The sequence below is a fragment of the Stenella coeruleoalba genome, assembly GCF_951394435.1.
Source record: "Stenella coeruleoalba genome assembly, chromosome: 1".
Lineage (NCBI taxonomy): Eukaryota > Metazoa > Chordata > Mammalia > Artiodactyla > Delphinidae > Stenella > Stenella coeruleoalba.
Window position 1 is genome coordinate 140304091 of NC_137169.1, and position 12838 is coordinate 140316928.

A 12838-nucleotide genomic window follows, 5' to 3' on the forward strand; every position below is an offset into this window, starting at 1 on the left:
AGAAAAGAGAGTGGAGAAATCTTCAGAAAGCACCTGAGTTTTGACCCCTGCCACTAAGGCTTCTGAAGCCTTCAAAAGATAATAGAGAGAGAGAGAGCTGTAAGACAGAGCTGAAGCTTCCCCAAAGAGGAGAAACTCTTTTTTTTTTTTTTTTGCCTTAAGAATTCTCCTTCCATTTTCAAAAATGACAGTGCCTCTTCCTTTGCTAGGGTGTCAAGTAACTTGGGACCAGTTGGACTCACTCTTTGGATGTCCTGGCTGCTAGGATTTAGTCCGTTTTCTCTCCCACTGGCCCTAAGAGCAGAGGAAAATTTGTACACGTTATACACCAGTCATGAGATTGAAACTAAAGGGTAGGGCTTGCTCTCAGATAATTAAATAAAAATAAGATACACTCAAACATTTCAGAGTACTTAGCTGTGGTCTAGTTTTGCCGTGGAGATTCTTACTTTAAAGACTGTTTTTTCTCCTCTCACAAGTGGTGTCCCGACCTTGAACAGAAAGCTGCTTAGCACCCAAATGAACATGAATTCTTAAAACAAGCATAACACCTGTGGCTCCATTCCAGAACTCGGTCATGCCACAGTTCATCTGGATTCCTATAATTCCTGTATGTTCCCATATCTTAATTGCCCATAGCTGTGTTGCCAGTACAAACAGGATGGAGGAAGAGTCCACACCCTTAATGAATACATCTACTAACCCTAAGAAAGCACCATCTTTTGAAACTCTAGTATTCTTTTTAAGGTACTGAATGACCATCTCCTGAAATGCTAATAAAGATATCTGATAACTAAAAATTCCTTTCGAGCAATTCTTACTCCCTACCATCTTTCTAGCTGGGGTTCAGGACGGGCATTCAGCATAAAGAACATTACTGATTTTCAGACTCTGCCCTCTGCAATGTTATTTAAGAAATGAACGCTCAGGTTCACCAAATCAGACATCAAATCCATCTCAGCATATTTGAAAAGAGGAGTCAAATGAAATAAGTACACATTGGATCGGGGTAGATTGTAAAATTTGCACACAAAAAAGCCTCAGGGTGTAAAACATAAGATAATGACATCTGTAAAACAGGCTGTGTGGAAAAGACCCGAGACTTCTCATTTATTATGCATTCAAAACACATAGAAAATATGATACGAGTACAAAGGTTAAAAAGAGAGAGATTGTGTGTGGGGGGCAGTCGGGAGGGAGAGAGAGAATGAGAATGAATGAGAATTATTCACAGTTGGGATGTATTAATAAAAGTATAAGTTCCACGATTAGGAAGGTGATAGTTCTACTGTATTCTGCCTTGAGAATTATGTTCAGATTTAAGGGTCTGATTTTAAAATTGGAGCAAAGAGGAGACCATCCACCAAGGTAAAAGGCTCTCACGAAAAATAAGAAAAGGAAATAGGAATGTTTGCTTAGAAAAGAAAAGAGACGGGGGCAGGGAGACATGAGATTTGGCTTCACAATTTCTGAGTAGGGTCAGGTGGAAAGGGGGTAAATCATCTTATGCGGCAGAACCAGACCCAGTGGGCAGACCTTGTAGGTAAGCAGATCTCAGCCCAAGATAGGGAAGAACTCTGTACAGTCGGAGCTGTCAGAGACTGCAGTAGGTCATCTGCCTAAGTTTGAGTTCTCCGTCACTGAAGGAGTTCTGGGAGAGACTGTCTTGTCTTGTCTTGTAGAGAAAACTGCAGTAAGAGGAATTCGATACCAGTAACATTGAGAGAGCACATAATGGGTGCCGGGCAAACCCTTTATGTGTTCTCATTTCTAAGTGCAATGAAGAGTTTCAGAGAGAATGAACGTTAGCTGTATTTGCTTTCCTTTTCAAACTAGATAATCCAGACCATCTCTTCCGCTTCACCTTTACTCACTCCCAAGTCATGAATTTAATACATTAGCAGGAATAGCCCGTCCCACTTGGTGAAGTTGGTAAATAGCTTGCAATCCTAGCAGGGTGTGCCCTGTTGCTTATTCGCTGAGCTCCAGGGCAGAGCAGGAAAGCAGCACAGTGCCTCAAAGTAATTAGGCGATTGCCTGACAAAGAAGTTAGGCCACAAGCAAGAAGCTTACAGACAACACAGAGACGAGCTCCCGGTACAAGACACGCAATAACCATTATGTGCATCACTGCTACAATTTTAGAGAGCTTTGAGAAAGATTTTCAGGCTAATAAGGAGCCGCTACACCCATTAAGGCATGTCAGACAGTCCACACCAATCGTCATGGAGCTGCAGGGAACATGCAGTAGTTTCTGGAAAGGGGAATGTTGAAATTTGTCTGTTCTGGGCTGAGAAGGCTCTCTGCAGCAGTGAGCGAGAATGTCCGAGAGGGTACATTTCCATCTTTATTTTGGCAATGTTTGGTGTAAGTCTGGCAAGATTTTACTAGTTTCTCAATCTGTAGAAAGAGATTAAAAATAAAGGGTGCTTCTCACCCATTAAGAGATCAAGGGCGAGATCCTACATTTCCAAGTTTAACTTGTTAGTGGAATCGGTGCATATTGCCTTCTTTCTGTTGACCTTGTTGGGAGCCATTGCTGGGTTCTAGAATAGCTGTGTGGATAAATATGTCATGAGATCATTGGCCTCTTTAAAGGCCATTAGTGGACCAAAATCATGGCGATTCTGCCCCTTCCCCCTTTTTTTAACATGTAAAAAAATTTTATTTATTTTATTTATTTATTTTTGGCTGTGTTGGGTCTTTGTTGCTGCGTGCAGGCTTTCTCTAGTTGTGGCGAGCAGGGGCTACTCTTCCTCGTGGTACACGGGCTTCTCATCGTGGTGGCTTCTCTTGTTGTGGAGCACGGGCTCTAGGTGCGCTGGCTTCAGTAGTTGTGGCTCATGGGCTCAGTAGTTGTGGCTCGAAGGCTCAGTAGTTGTGGCTCGTGGGCTCTAGAGCACAGGCTCAGCAGTTGTGGTGCACAGGCTTAGTTGCTCCGTGGCATGTGGGATCTTCCTGGACCAGGGCTTGAACCCATGTCCCCTGCATTGACAGGCCGATCCTTAACCACTGCACCACCAGGGAAGCGCCCCCACCCCCGCTTTTTTTTAGAGAAAAAGAAGCACAGATTGAAGAGAAGTAAGAAAAGAGAGAAAGAAAATGGAGCAAAGGAAGGAGAGAAAATAAGGAGAGAGAGAGGAAAAAAAAAAGAGAGTTGTATGTGCTTTAAAGAATGAGACAATGGCAGAGAAGAATGGCTTCAATCACCTACTCCAACCAAGAGGACAGCCTCCCACTGTGACGTCATTCCAAAGGAATATGTCCCATTCGTGGTCCACCTGCCCGCAAAAGCGGGTCCACGTGCCCTCTCTATACACAGTCCTGAGCACAATGAGAAACAGGAGAATCAAAACAAAATAGGTGTCTCCACCTAAGTGGGGTTTTTATGAAGGTGATGGAAACTTTGGAGTAGACACTAGAAACACCGTGTCTGTCATAGTTCAAGAAAACCAACCACTGTGGGCCAGCATCACTGTGATTTAATGTTTTTTTTTTTTTGGTTTTGTGTAAGAAGGGGCCAAAACGGTCCTGCTGACAGTGTGCACAGACTCAAATAGCAGTTCGATGAAGGCCAAGTCACATAAGCTGATGCTGACACAGTGACTCCCAACTGCCAGCAGCACATTAGGTCTGTCCCCTGCTCGGAGACACCCACTTTCCATCACAGATGCTCCGGTGCTGGGTTACATTTAATAGGAGGGATGGCCGGGGAGAACATCAGAGACCACTGGTGATGCACTGTTTATTCCTCAGTCACTTTGTGTTACATTGCTGTGACTTGAATGTCAGCAGTGTTTGGGATGTGGTAGTGAAATCAAATCTATCTCCCGTGTGCCAAGACAAATTTGAGAAAACCCCCGAACACAATTGTCTTGGTTTCTCGCTGGCTGTGTCCGCGCACATACAAATAGCAGCTCGTTTCCTGGCCCTCCAATCATGTGGCGGGTGGCTTTCTTGCTGCTCCCTGAGGAATGTCTAATGAACCCCAAACTACTTCCCTCAAAGCTGGGGATGTCAGGAATGAGGGGCCACTACACCCGTTAAGCACTGTCAGAAGTCCACGCCAATTACTACAGAGCGGTAGGAAAAGTGCAGTCATTTCTGGAAAGGGGAATGAAGAGTTTGTTCTGTGTGTTTGAGGAGCTTGGGGATGAGAGCCAGTGGATGCTACTGAGGATAGAGGCACCAGGCACATCTCGTATGGGCGTCCAAATGATCCTGGGCAGTCCTAGTATTAGCAAAGTGCCTCTCGGGGGGAACTTCCGCACGAACAAGCCCCAGATCTCCAAACCAGAGCCATTCTTTTAAGGAGTATCAGTGAAAATACCGGGCCTTGCATTAAAGTTTCTGGAGCTTTACTGCAAGGTCTAACAGATCTCTAGTTATGCAAGAGCTACGTCTTTGTGCCCGTTTTTGCAATAGTGCTCCAGTGAGGGTGTTGGTCTTTCTGCCTCGGGTGGGATTCATGTCTTCGACTCAGGGGACTCTTTTGCACGGAGGGCAGGATATTGTGGTGAAAAGCCAGGGCTTTTGATGACAGGCCAGCTTCACCTTGCCCTTAGCCAGGACTTATTTCACTCTCCTTGCTCTTGATTTCTGAATCTGTGAAATGGGGATTAAAAACACCTTCTTAGCAGACATGAAGCATATAAAACTATTAGAACATGGGAGGCGATTGTGAAGTCAATTCTGAGGCTGCAGTGAGACCAGGCCATTCTTTTTTAGGGAGGGGATGGTGGGATAGACATATTTTATTCGTCCCTAACCAGTTCATAACACTGAAGCGAAGGGGAGCCTGGCCAAGTTCATTATGGTTAGATGTTGTCTAGGGCAGATGTTATCAAATCTGGATGTAAGACAGAATCACCTGGGATTCACACGGTAGGTCTGGGATAGAGGCAGGTAATAAGCATATTCCTAAGCCCCCCATGTGACTCTAAAGCAGGTGGTGAGGGACAGTCATCTAATGTAAAATCTGGGGGAGAAAAAATACTTTTTGGAGGCTCCATCCGTGAGACTATCAAAATGAGAATGATGAAAAGGCAGAGCTGCAAGTGAGCTGGGTGGCCATCTAGCTCAACCTGCTACCAGATTCAGGATAGATGATTGAAGCCTTGCCTCCCTAAAGGCTGAACTCTGGATATCCTTGGGGTATTTCTTTCAGCCTCCAAATCTACACTTTCTGTCAGAACTCCTCACGTATTGGTGATGTTGTAAGACCTTTCTTTGGTTTTTGTTCAGTCATTTATAAACTGTCCCAGGACACTTAACTGCTTCTGTCCCTTCTCTTCTAATTAAGTTAGTTGGTAAGAGAATGTTCTCTCTTGGTGGGACATTCAAGGAAGGCCCAAGAACCAGTTAGCATCTCTGTTGCAGGATGGAAAGGGGGATAGGAAGGGACGTTTTTGAGTGGAAATGTGTGCGAGACCCAGTGCTTGAATGTTCTGTCTGCTCGCTTGTGTGAACTGACAACCTGAGTCAATACATATGAGATAGGAAATTATTTACTTCCTTATATAGATGAAGAAACAGGCTCAGAAAAGCCCACTGATGTCCCTGTTGCCCCATAGCTACGACTTTTTGATTTGGGGTTAAAATTCAAATGGCCTTAAAGATCCCACTGCCTTCGGATCCTATAACTGTATGTGACTGTGGAAGGACTAGCTACTTTCTCCCACTGGGCTGCCTCTGAATATGCGGCCAGACTCAGCTCAAACAGCCGCCCCCATGCCCTGCCCGGAGATGTTCAGTTATGGGCACCTGATGCTGGCTGTCCTGGACGCGAGGGGCAGGGGGCTGAGTGCCAGTCCTGGGGAGGCCTGGAGGTGACGGGAGGGTGGCCCAGCACATGAGTGAGGCCCCATGCCCCTGCACGTGCTCCGTTGTCCCATCAGACTTCACGTACGAAGCGTAAATTCAAAGGTGAAATGATTAAGGGTCTAAAGATGGTGACCACAGAGCATCAAACTCCAGTGTGAGGCTTTTCTGAGCTTGGGACCCGGTACCACCACCCTGGTCACATGCCCATGAAGCCATCCCTGGGCCATGGGGAACCAAAGAACTCTAAGTGAAGATTCCTGACTGCAGGGTGCTAACACAAGGAGAAGATGATTTACAAATGAGCTAATCAATAATTTGGAAGAGGGCTTCCCTGGTGGCGCAGTGGTTGAGAGTCTGCCTGCCGATGCATGGGACGTGGGTTCGTGCCCCGGTCCGGGAAGATCCCACGTGCCGCGGAGCGGCTGGGCCCGTGAGCCATGGCCGCTGAACCTGTGCGTCCGGAGCCTGTGCTCCGCAACGGGAGAGGCCACAGCAGTGAGAGGCCCGCGTACCACTAAAAAAAAAACCTAGGATGAGCATGGGCAAGTTAGCAAAGGTCAAGCACAAGTCCCCGACTACCTGGCAATGGGGTAGGAAGTGGATCGGAATTCCAGAGGCCTTTAGAGACACGTCCCATTCCAAAGGGGGAAATGAGTTCTTGGAGAAGGTGGAGAAAAAAGCTACATCCCTCCAAGCCTGGATGGATGGATTAGGGCTGCCCAAGCCATTAACTACCTACCCAGCCACTCCGAGCCCAGGAAACGAGCCTCAACATCCAGGCTGGGTGTAGAGGGGCCACGTTGAGCTCTTTGCACCAGGCGTCCAAAAGCCTTTATGAGCGGGGTCACAGGCTAGGCCCCAGCACTTTGCTGTGATTTTTAGTTTTTCCCCCAAATGTAAGGATATTTGGCAAGTTGCTCAAGTTCCTCAGCCAGGCATGGGACTGGTGACCCATAGCAGAGGGCAGCCAGGGACAGCTGGGGCTGACCCTTAGCAGTGGTAGTCAGTTCTTTAGTTACCAGTCTTTATTCAGTGAGCTCCCATTCTCGGGTGCTGGAGCAGGGGTGTGGGAAAAGCTGCCGTGTCCTGCTGGCCTGGTCCCTTCACTGTGGTCACAAGACCAAAGCCGACGTGCTGCTGGAGAACGCTCAGCTGCCATTTCACCTCCTGTGTTAACTGCTTCGACTTATAAAGCAAGAACCAAAACTGTGGCTTTGTAGTATCAGGCAGCTGAAGCAGCCAAAGTGGTTATAATGGCCAGAGAGGAGGAGGGCTGTTTGCCAGGGTATAGGGAGCAGAGCAGAACAACGTACTTAACTATCAAGCAATTCCTGTAAATATTTGCAAACACCCCTTCAAAGCTCGAAAGCCTAGCACAGGATCATTGGATGATTTGCTTAGAAGAAGGAGAAACAAAATTGACCTCCTGGTCCAAAGCGGCCATAAAAAGAAAGTGTGTTTATGGGCAGAGGACCAGAAAGGGAAAAAAATTGTTCAAAGTTTAATAAACACAAAAGAGAATAAAAATAAATCTCAAGAGCACTTATTTACAAACTTGATGGAGGGATAAGGTTGGGGTTGGCGGGTGTGAATGATGGGTGTCTGTGGAAGTAACACAGGCCTGAAGGGGGTTCCAATAAGAGGGAGAAAACCAATGAGATGTTTACTCTCGCTAATGACGGGAAATGCACTGAAGCAGCTTTGCGCTTTCAGGATGCTCTTTCAAAGCATGTTTGAAGCTCCTGCTGTCTAATGGGGAGGCCATGCGAACTTGAATGCAGCCACTAGGCCTGTGGAAGGTTCTGGCCAAACTGGAGAGTGTGTGAAGCCAGGAGGCCCGGCCCCAGCCCTCCCCAGGCCTCTCTACCTGGGACCCCAGACTGTTTTCAGCTGAGCTGATCAGGATGGGACAAGCCTGTCCAATCACCTGGGCTGGGCACGTTCCAGCGGAGGGAAAGGTCAGTTTGTCCTGGCAGCTACCTTTGCAAATTGCTAAGCTAGGGGGCTCCCCAAACCTTTCTGGCCGGGTGAATGTTTTTGTCCGCCTGAAACTGTCCACCGAGTATTTCACGGTAGTGATGCAGCGGGCCATCCCCGTGTCCACATGCATACCTTCTTTTCTCTGAAACGTGGGTGCTTTAGATTCGGGGGTTTTTTGTTTGCGTGCTTGTTTGTTTTTGTTTCTGAGGCTTCTGAGCTACAAAGCTTCAATTCCCACAGTCCTTTGCGAAGCAGTCATCGAGCAGGGCATGGTTTGAAATTCACCACTTCCCCGTGAGCTGCTTTCCAGAAGCCACAGGACATGGGAAAGGGATGGGGAAAAGCCTCTATGAGGGAAAAAAGTTCAGAGCTCTTACGATGAGGAAATGTTGGTGTGTTCCTAGCATTTTTTTTTTTTCAGTGTAATTGTCAGGGCATGGATTTCCCAGGAAATCACAAAAGGTATTTATTTCTATTTTAACATCAGCAGGATGGTTCACTTGTTTAATAAGAAGCTAGTCTTGCCAATAGCCAGACGCCTGAGTCTTTCAAGACTCCTGTTGATGACCAACTTCGTAAACAGTGGGTATTTGGTGAACTCCATGTGTGCAGAGCCCTGTCCTAGGTAGACGGGGAAAAAGAAAGACCTGGAAAATATGGTTAGTCCTCAAGATTCTTAAGATTTCATGGGGAAATAAAATAAGCAAACATAATAATGAAGTAATAAAAACATTTGTAAGAAGCCATAAGAAAATGAATGATTATGTTGCAGTGAAGTGACATAATTGAGGAGGGGGTAGAAAATCATGGAGCCACCAGAGTTGGATGGAACATTCCAGAATAACGAAAGTAAGTTTGCAGGAGATTTTGGAAGAGTATTGTAGAAATATACCTATTCTACATATACTGTAGGAATGTACCTGTAACAGGTGGCCTGTCCAGTGTAGGTGCTTAATAAATCGGTGTTGTATATGAAGTATGGGGATAGAATTTGGACTTGCTTTGGTTTGGGGGTAACCTCAAGTTGCATATTCAAAGGCAATGACAGGTTACTACAAAGTAACAGCAAAATTCTAGCAGCCCATGAACTTGAAATTGCTGTGGGCTTTCTGCATCTCTGTATTTTTCGTGACTCAGAACAGAAGGCATTTGGGTTGATTTTCTTCCTCTTCATTAGCTAGGATTCCCTCCCACCAATGGACATTTATGCTGAATAAAGAATTTTAAGACTGGCCTGGTATAGCCAGTATCTGTATATTTTTATTCAAATGTCCTCACCCTAACTTGTCTAGAGGGTGTATTTGGTCCTATGTGTGTGAAAGACCAAATTATCAAAGCCAAAAAAGATGCAGTCCATGAAGCTGGAGAGAGCAGAGTGTTTGAGTGCCAAAATTTCAAGGAAAAAAAATACATGGGCAAACTGCTTGCCATTAGGAGCTCTTTTCCTGGCACAACTGATGAAAGTGTACGCAAGCCCGACGGCTCTCTCCAGGCATCCACTGTCATGAACTTGTTCCAATTTATAACCATCTAGGGTTTTCCACCACTCTGTCAGCTTTCAAAGGAGAGGGTTAACTTTATAGCCTCAAATGGAGTTGGAAGTGGTTTGTTAATCCCTATTAATCGGCTGCTCCTGTAACCAAATGCAGATGTTTATTTTTTTTTTTTCTGGTTCAATTGTTAATGATATTAAATTGGCCATTGGAAACGAAATCATTCTGTAGATATTTCCTGTATGGTTTCTTAAGACTATCTCATGCTGCGTGGTCTTTTGTGAGAGAACAATGGATTTTTATCATTTTGAATGATTGCCCTAACTTTTTACAGATGCCATCCCGCCCACTTTCTACAGACCCTACTTCAGAATTGTCCGATTTGACGTCTCCGCCATGGAGAAGAATGCTTCCAATTTGGTGAAGGCAGAGTTCAGAGTCTTTCGTTTACAGAACCCGAAAGCCAGAGTGCCTGAACAACGGATCGAACTGTATCAGGTAACTTTTCTTTGGGTTGTTTGAATGGACAATCAGTTTGAAGTCTTAGGATAAAGGACTTCCTACAGACAGATTTTCTGAACTGAGATACGCCGTTTTCTACACGCATAATCATGACATAGACCCTCATTTATTATTCCTCTCACAGTGACAGTTCATTCCTCACTTGCTCAGGAAGGCAGAACATTTAGAGTGAAGGGGGGAAGCTCTGGGCATGAATGGCTAGAGTGCCCACCCTCGGGAGGGCTCAAGTCCAGAAGTCCACCCCCTACTCTGTAAAGTCAGATGACGTAGGACCAGTCCCACCCCAAGGAGGGAAGTCAGCTACCTTTCTTTTCTCATTTGACGGCCATCCCTTTCTCCTTTTCTTCCCTCGTCACTTCCTTCCTGTTGTCTCTCTCTCCATCTTTTTCACTCTCTTTTCTTCCTCTCTTTGCCACCTCCTGTCTCTTCACTAACCTCATCCTGCCTCCTCTTCCTCTCTGATTCTACCCGCACTTTCTAGTCCATCCCACACCAGATGCACATCCTCTGTTCACCACTGTCCGCCACGATTTCAGGCAGCCCTGACATCTCATCTCCCTAAGTACAGTTGCTAGGCAGCTGTGTCAAAAGATGATGATGGTGGTGGTGATGATGATGATGATATGATGATGATGTGATGATGATGATGGTGATGATATGACAATGATGATGATGTTGGCGGTGATGATGATATGATGATGATGATATGATGATGATGATGTTGGTGGTGATGATGATATGATGATGATGACGATGATGATGATGATATGATGATGATGATGGTGATGGTAATAATGATGGTGATGAGGATGATGATACCAAGTTACTGAGATGTGAGAGATGTTCTTAACAGCTTATTACTCACGTGGGTTACCGGGCAGTAGCATCAGCATTACCTAGGAGCTGGGAGAAATGCAGAATCTCAGGCCCCAGCCCAGACTTACCAAATCAGAATGCACAGAATGTAGACCAGAATCTAGATTTTTATCAAGATCTTCAGGGGATCTGACACACATGAAAGCGCTGCTCTGAAAGCCCTGAGCTGGGCAAGGGACGCAGATCAGGTCATAGTGAATACGTCATAGTGTCATATGCACAGTGTCTGTAGAGGGCAGAGTTGGAAAGATTTCACCAGGGACTTGACGTTTGGGTGGGGCCTGAAGAAGCATCTGTTAAAACAGGATGAGGGATGGTCATTCTTGACGGAAGGAGCCACTTGTACCAAAACAGGGTGTCCTTTGAAGGGGCCTGTTCAGGGTACCAAAGAGATGGTACTCAGTGCCAGGAGGTGAGGAGAGTCTAAGGCGGAGTGTTGCCCTCCAGGGAAGATATGTAGAGGGAGACTGAATAAGAACAGACCCGAGAACCCCAATGTTAAGGAGGAGGCATGTGAGACAATATGACTAAAAAGCGTGCTTCCTTGAGGGAATGAAAGGAATTGACATCTGCATGTGGAGACCTCTAGTTGTCCTGGATTGTAAACATTTGGAAATTTTGGTAATCTGGATAAGACTTTTCTTTGCATTTATTGGGAAAATGGAAAAATTCCCACACAAATAAGCATGGAATCTCTGAGAATGAGTCTGAAGTTGTTAAAACAGTTTTCAAGTACCAGTTTACATGTGTGTTCATGAAAAGTAGTTCTTGCTTAGATCCTCAGGGACCTCTCTGTGGAGACCTTAAGATCTTAATGCGCGTTCTAAGAGTATCAGACAGGGTCGTCTTTCTGTGTACCAGCCCCTCTGTTAAGCCCTTTGTAAGTATTGCCTCCATTTGTATCCACAGCTCTCCTGTGAAGTTTGCATGATGAAGTATCTTTTTTTTCCATTTATTGACATATAACAGACGTATAACATTGTATTAGTTCAAGGTGTACCACCTTGAATAATATTTCGATATATGTATATATTGCAAAATGTTCACCACAGTAGGTTTAGTTAACATGTACCACTTCACATAGTCACATTTTTTTTCCCCTTTGTGGTAAGAACTTTTAAGATTTACTCTCTTATTTCAAATATTTAATACACTATTACAAACTATCGTCACCATATTGTACATTACATCCCCAGAACTTATTCATCTTACAACTGGAAGTTCGTACCTTTAGACCACCTTCACTCATTTCAAATATTCTTTCTTCTACTGGATTCTTTCTCCTTTTTACAGAGAAAGATGCTGAGTCACAGAGAAATTAAGTCACTTGGCCAGGGTCACACAGCCAGGAGCGGGGGGGGCTGGGATCCAGGTCCAGCTCTGATTCTCAAGCACTCACTCTTCACCGCATTTGTTGTTTGTAGCAAATCCTTCCCTACCTCTTTGCCTCAATACCAGCCAGAAGAGAAGAAAAATAAGAGAAACTAGGCCGGCCAGAGGGTGGAGTGGTATTAGGAGGGAAAGCAAAGACGGAGTTCTCTGAAAAAGCAGCTTGATCAAAGGTAGCCAGAGACATTGCAAGGTGATTTGAAAAATAAAAACAAAAACATGACTGCCTGTCCTCTTTTTTCTTCTTTCTCAATTAAGTCTCTCGTCCACGCCTCTCTGTGCAGATAGATTGTTCTCTCTGGCCCTGTTTCAATTACGCGACTTCAGTTAATTGAAGGCAAGGTCTGTTAGATTTTGTTGCCTGTAACGTAAGCTGCTAAGTCACCGTTATTCTTTGGCTTCTGACCTTGCTCCGAGGAGTGGCCTCTGATAGCGGGTTACTGATAGTTTGTCTTCCTCCCAGAGGCCATCTCATTCCCGGGAGGGGATCTGTCCCTGGAGGCTGGTAATTCAGAGGACCTCAGTGAGGTCCTCAGTGGCTGTGTACCTTCCCAGAGGTTATTGCAGCGCTGGCCACCCCATGACACAAGCAGCAGGCTCTGCTCCAATTAAACCCCACAGTTGGAAAAGATACAGCCCAAAACAGAAGCTCATTGTATGGAGAACATGACCTTGGGCTTGTTCAGTGACACTGAACACGAGACCCAGGAAGGAGGTAGTTTTAGAGGAAAATAAGGAAGAATAACATCTCCTTA

At 45.4% G+C, this 12838-nt stretch overlaps 1 protein-coding gene across 2 annotated transcripts in view; it reads left to right on the plus strand.

The window, feature by feature from the left end:
• TGFB2 (transforming growth factor beta 2) overlaps window positions 1-12838 on the plus strand; it is an 82989-nt gene that overhangs the window by 42031 nt on the left and 28120 nt on the right. For both annotated transcript variants that reach the window (XM_079900093.1, XM_079900092.1), the window contains one exon: window positions 9631-9794. In XM_079900093.1, coding sequence (XP_079756219.1) covers window positions 9631-9794 — 164 coding nt within the window. The remainder of the gene's footprint in view (window positions 1-9630; window positions 9795-12838) is intronic.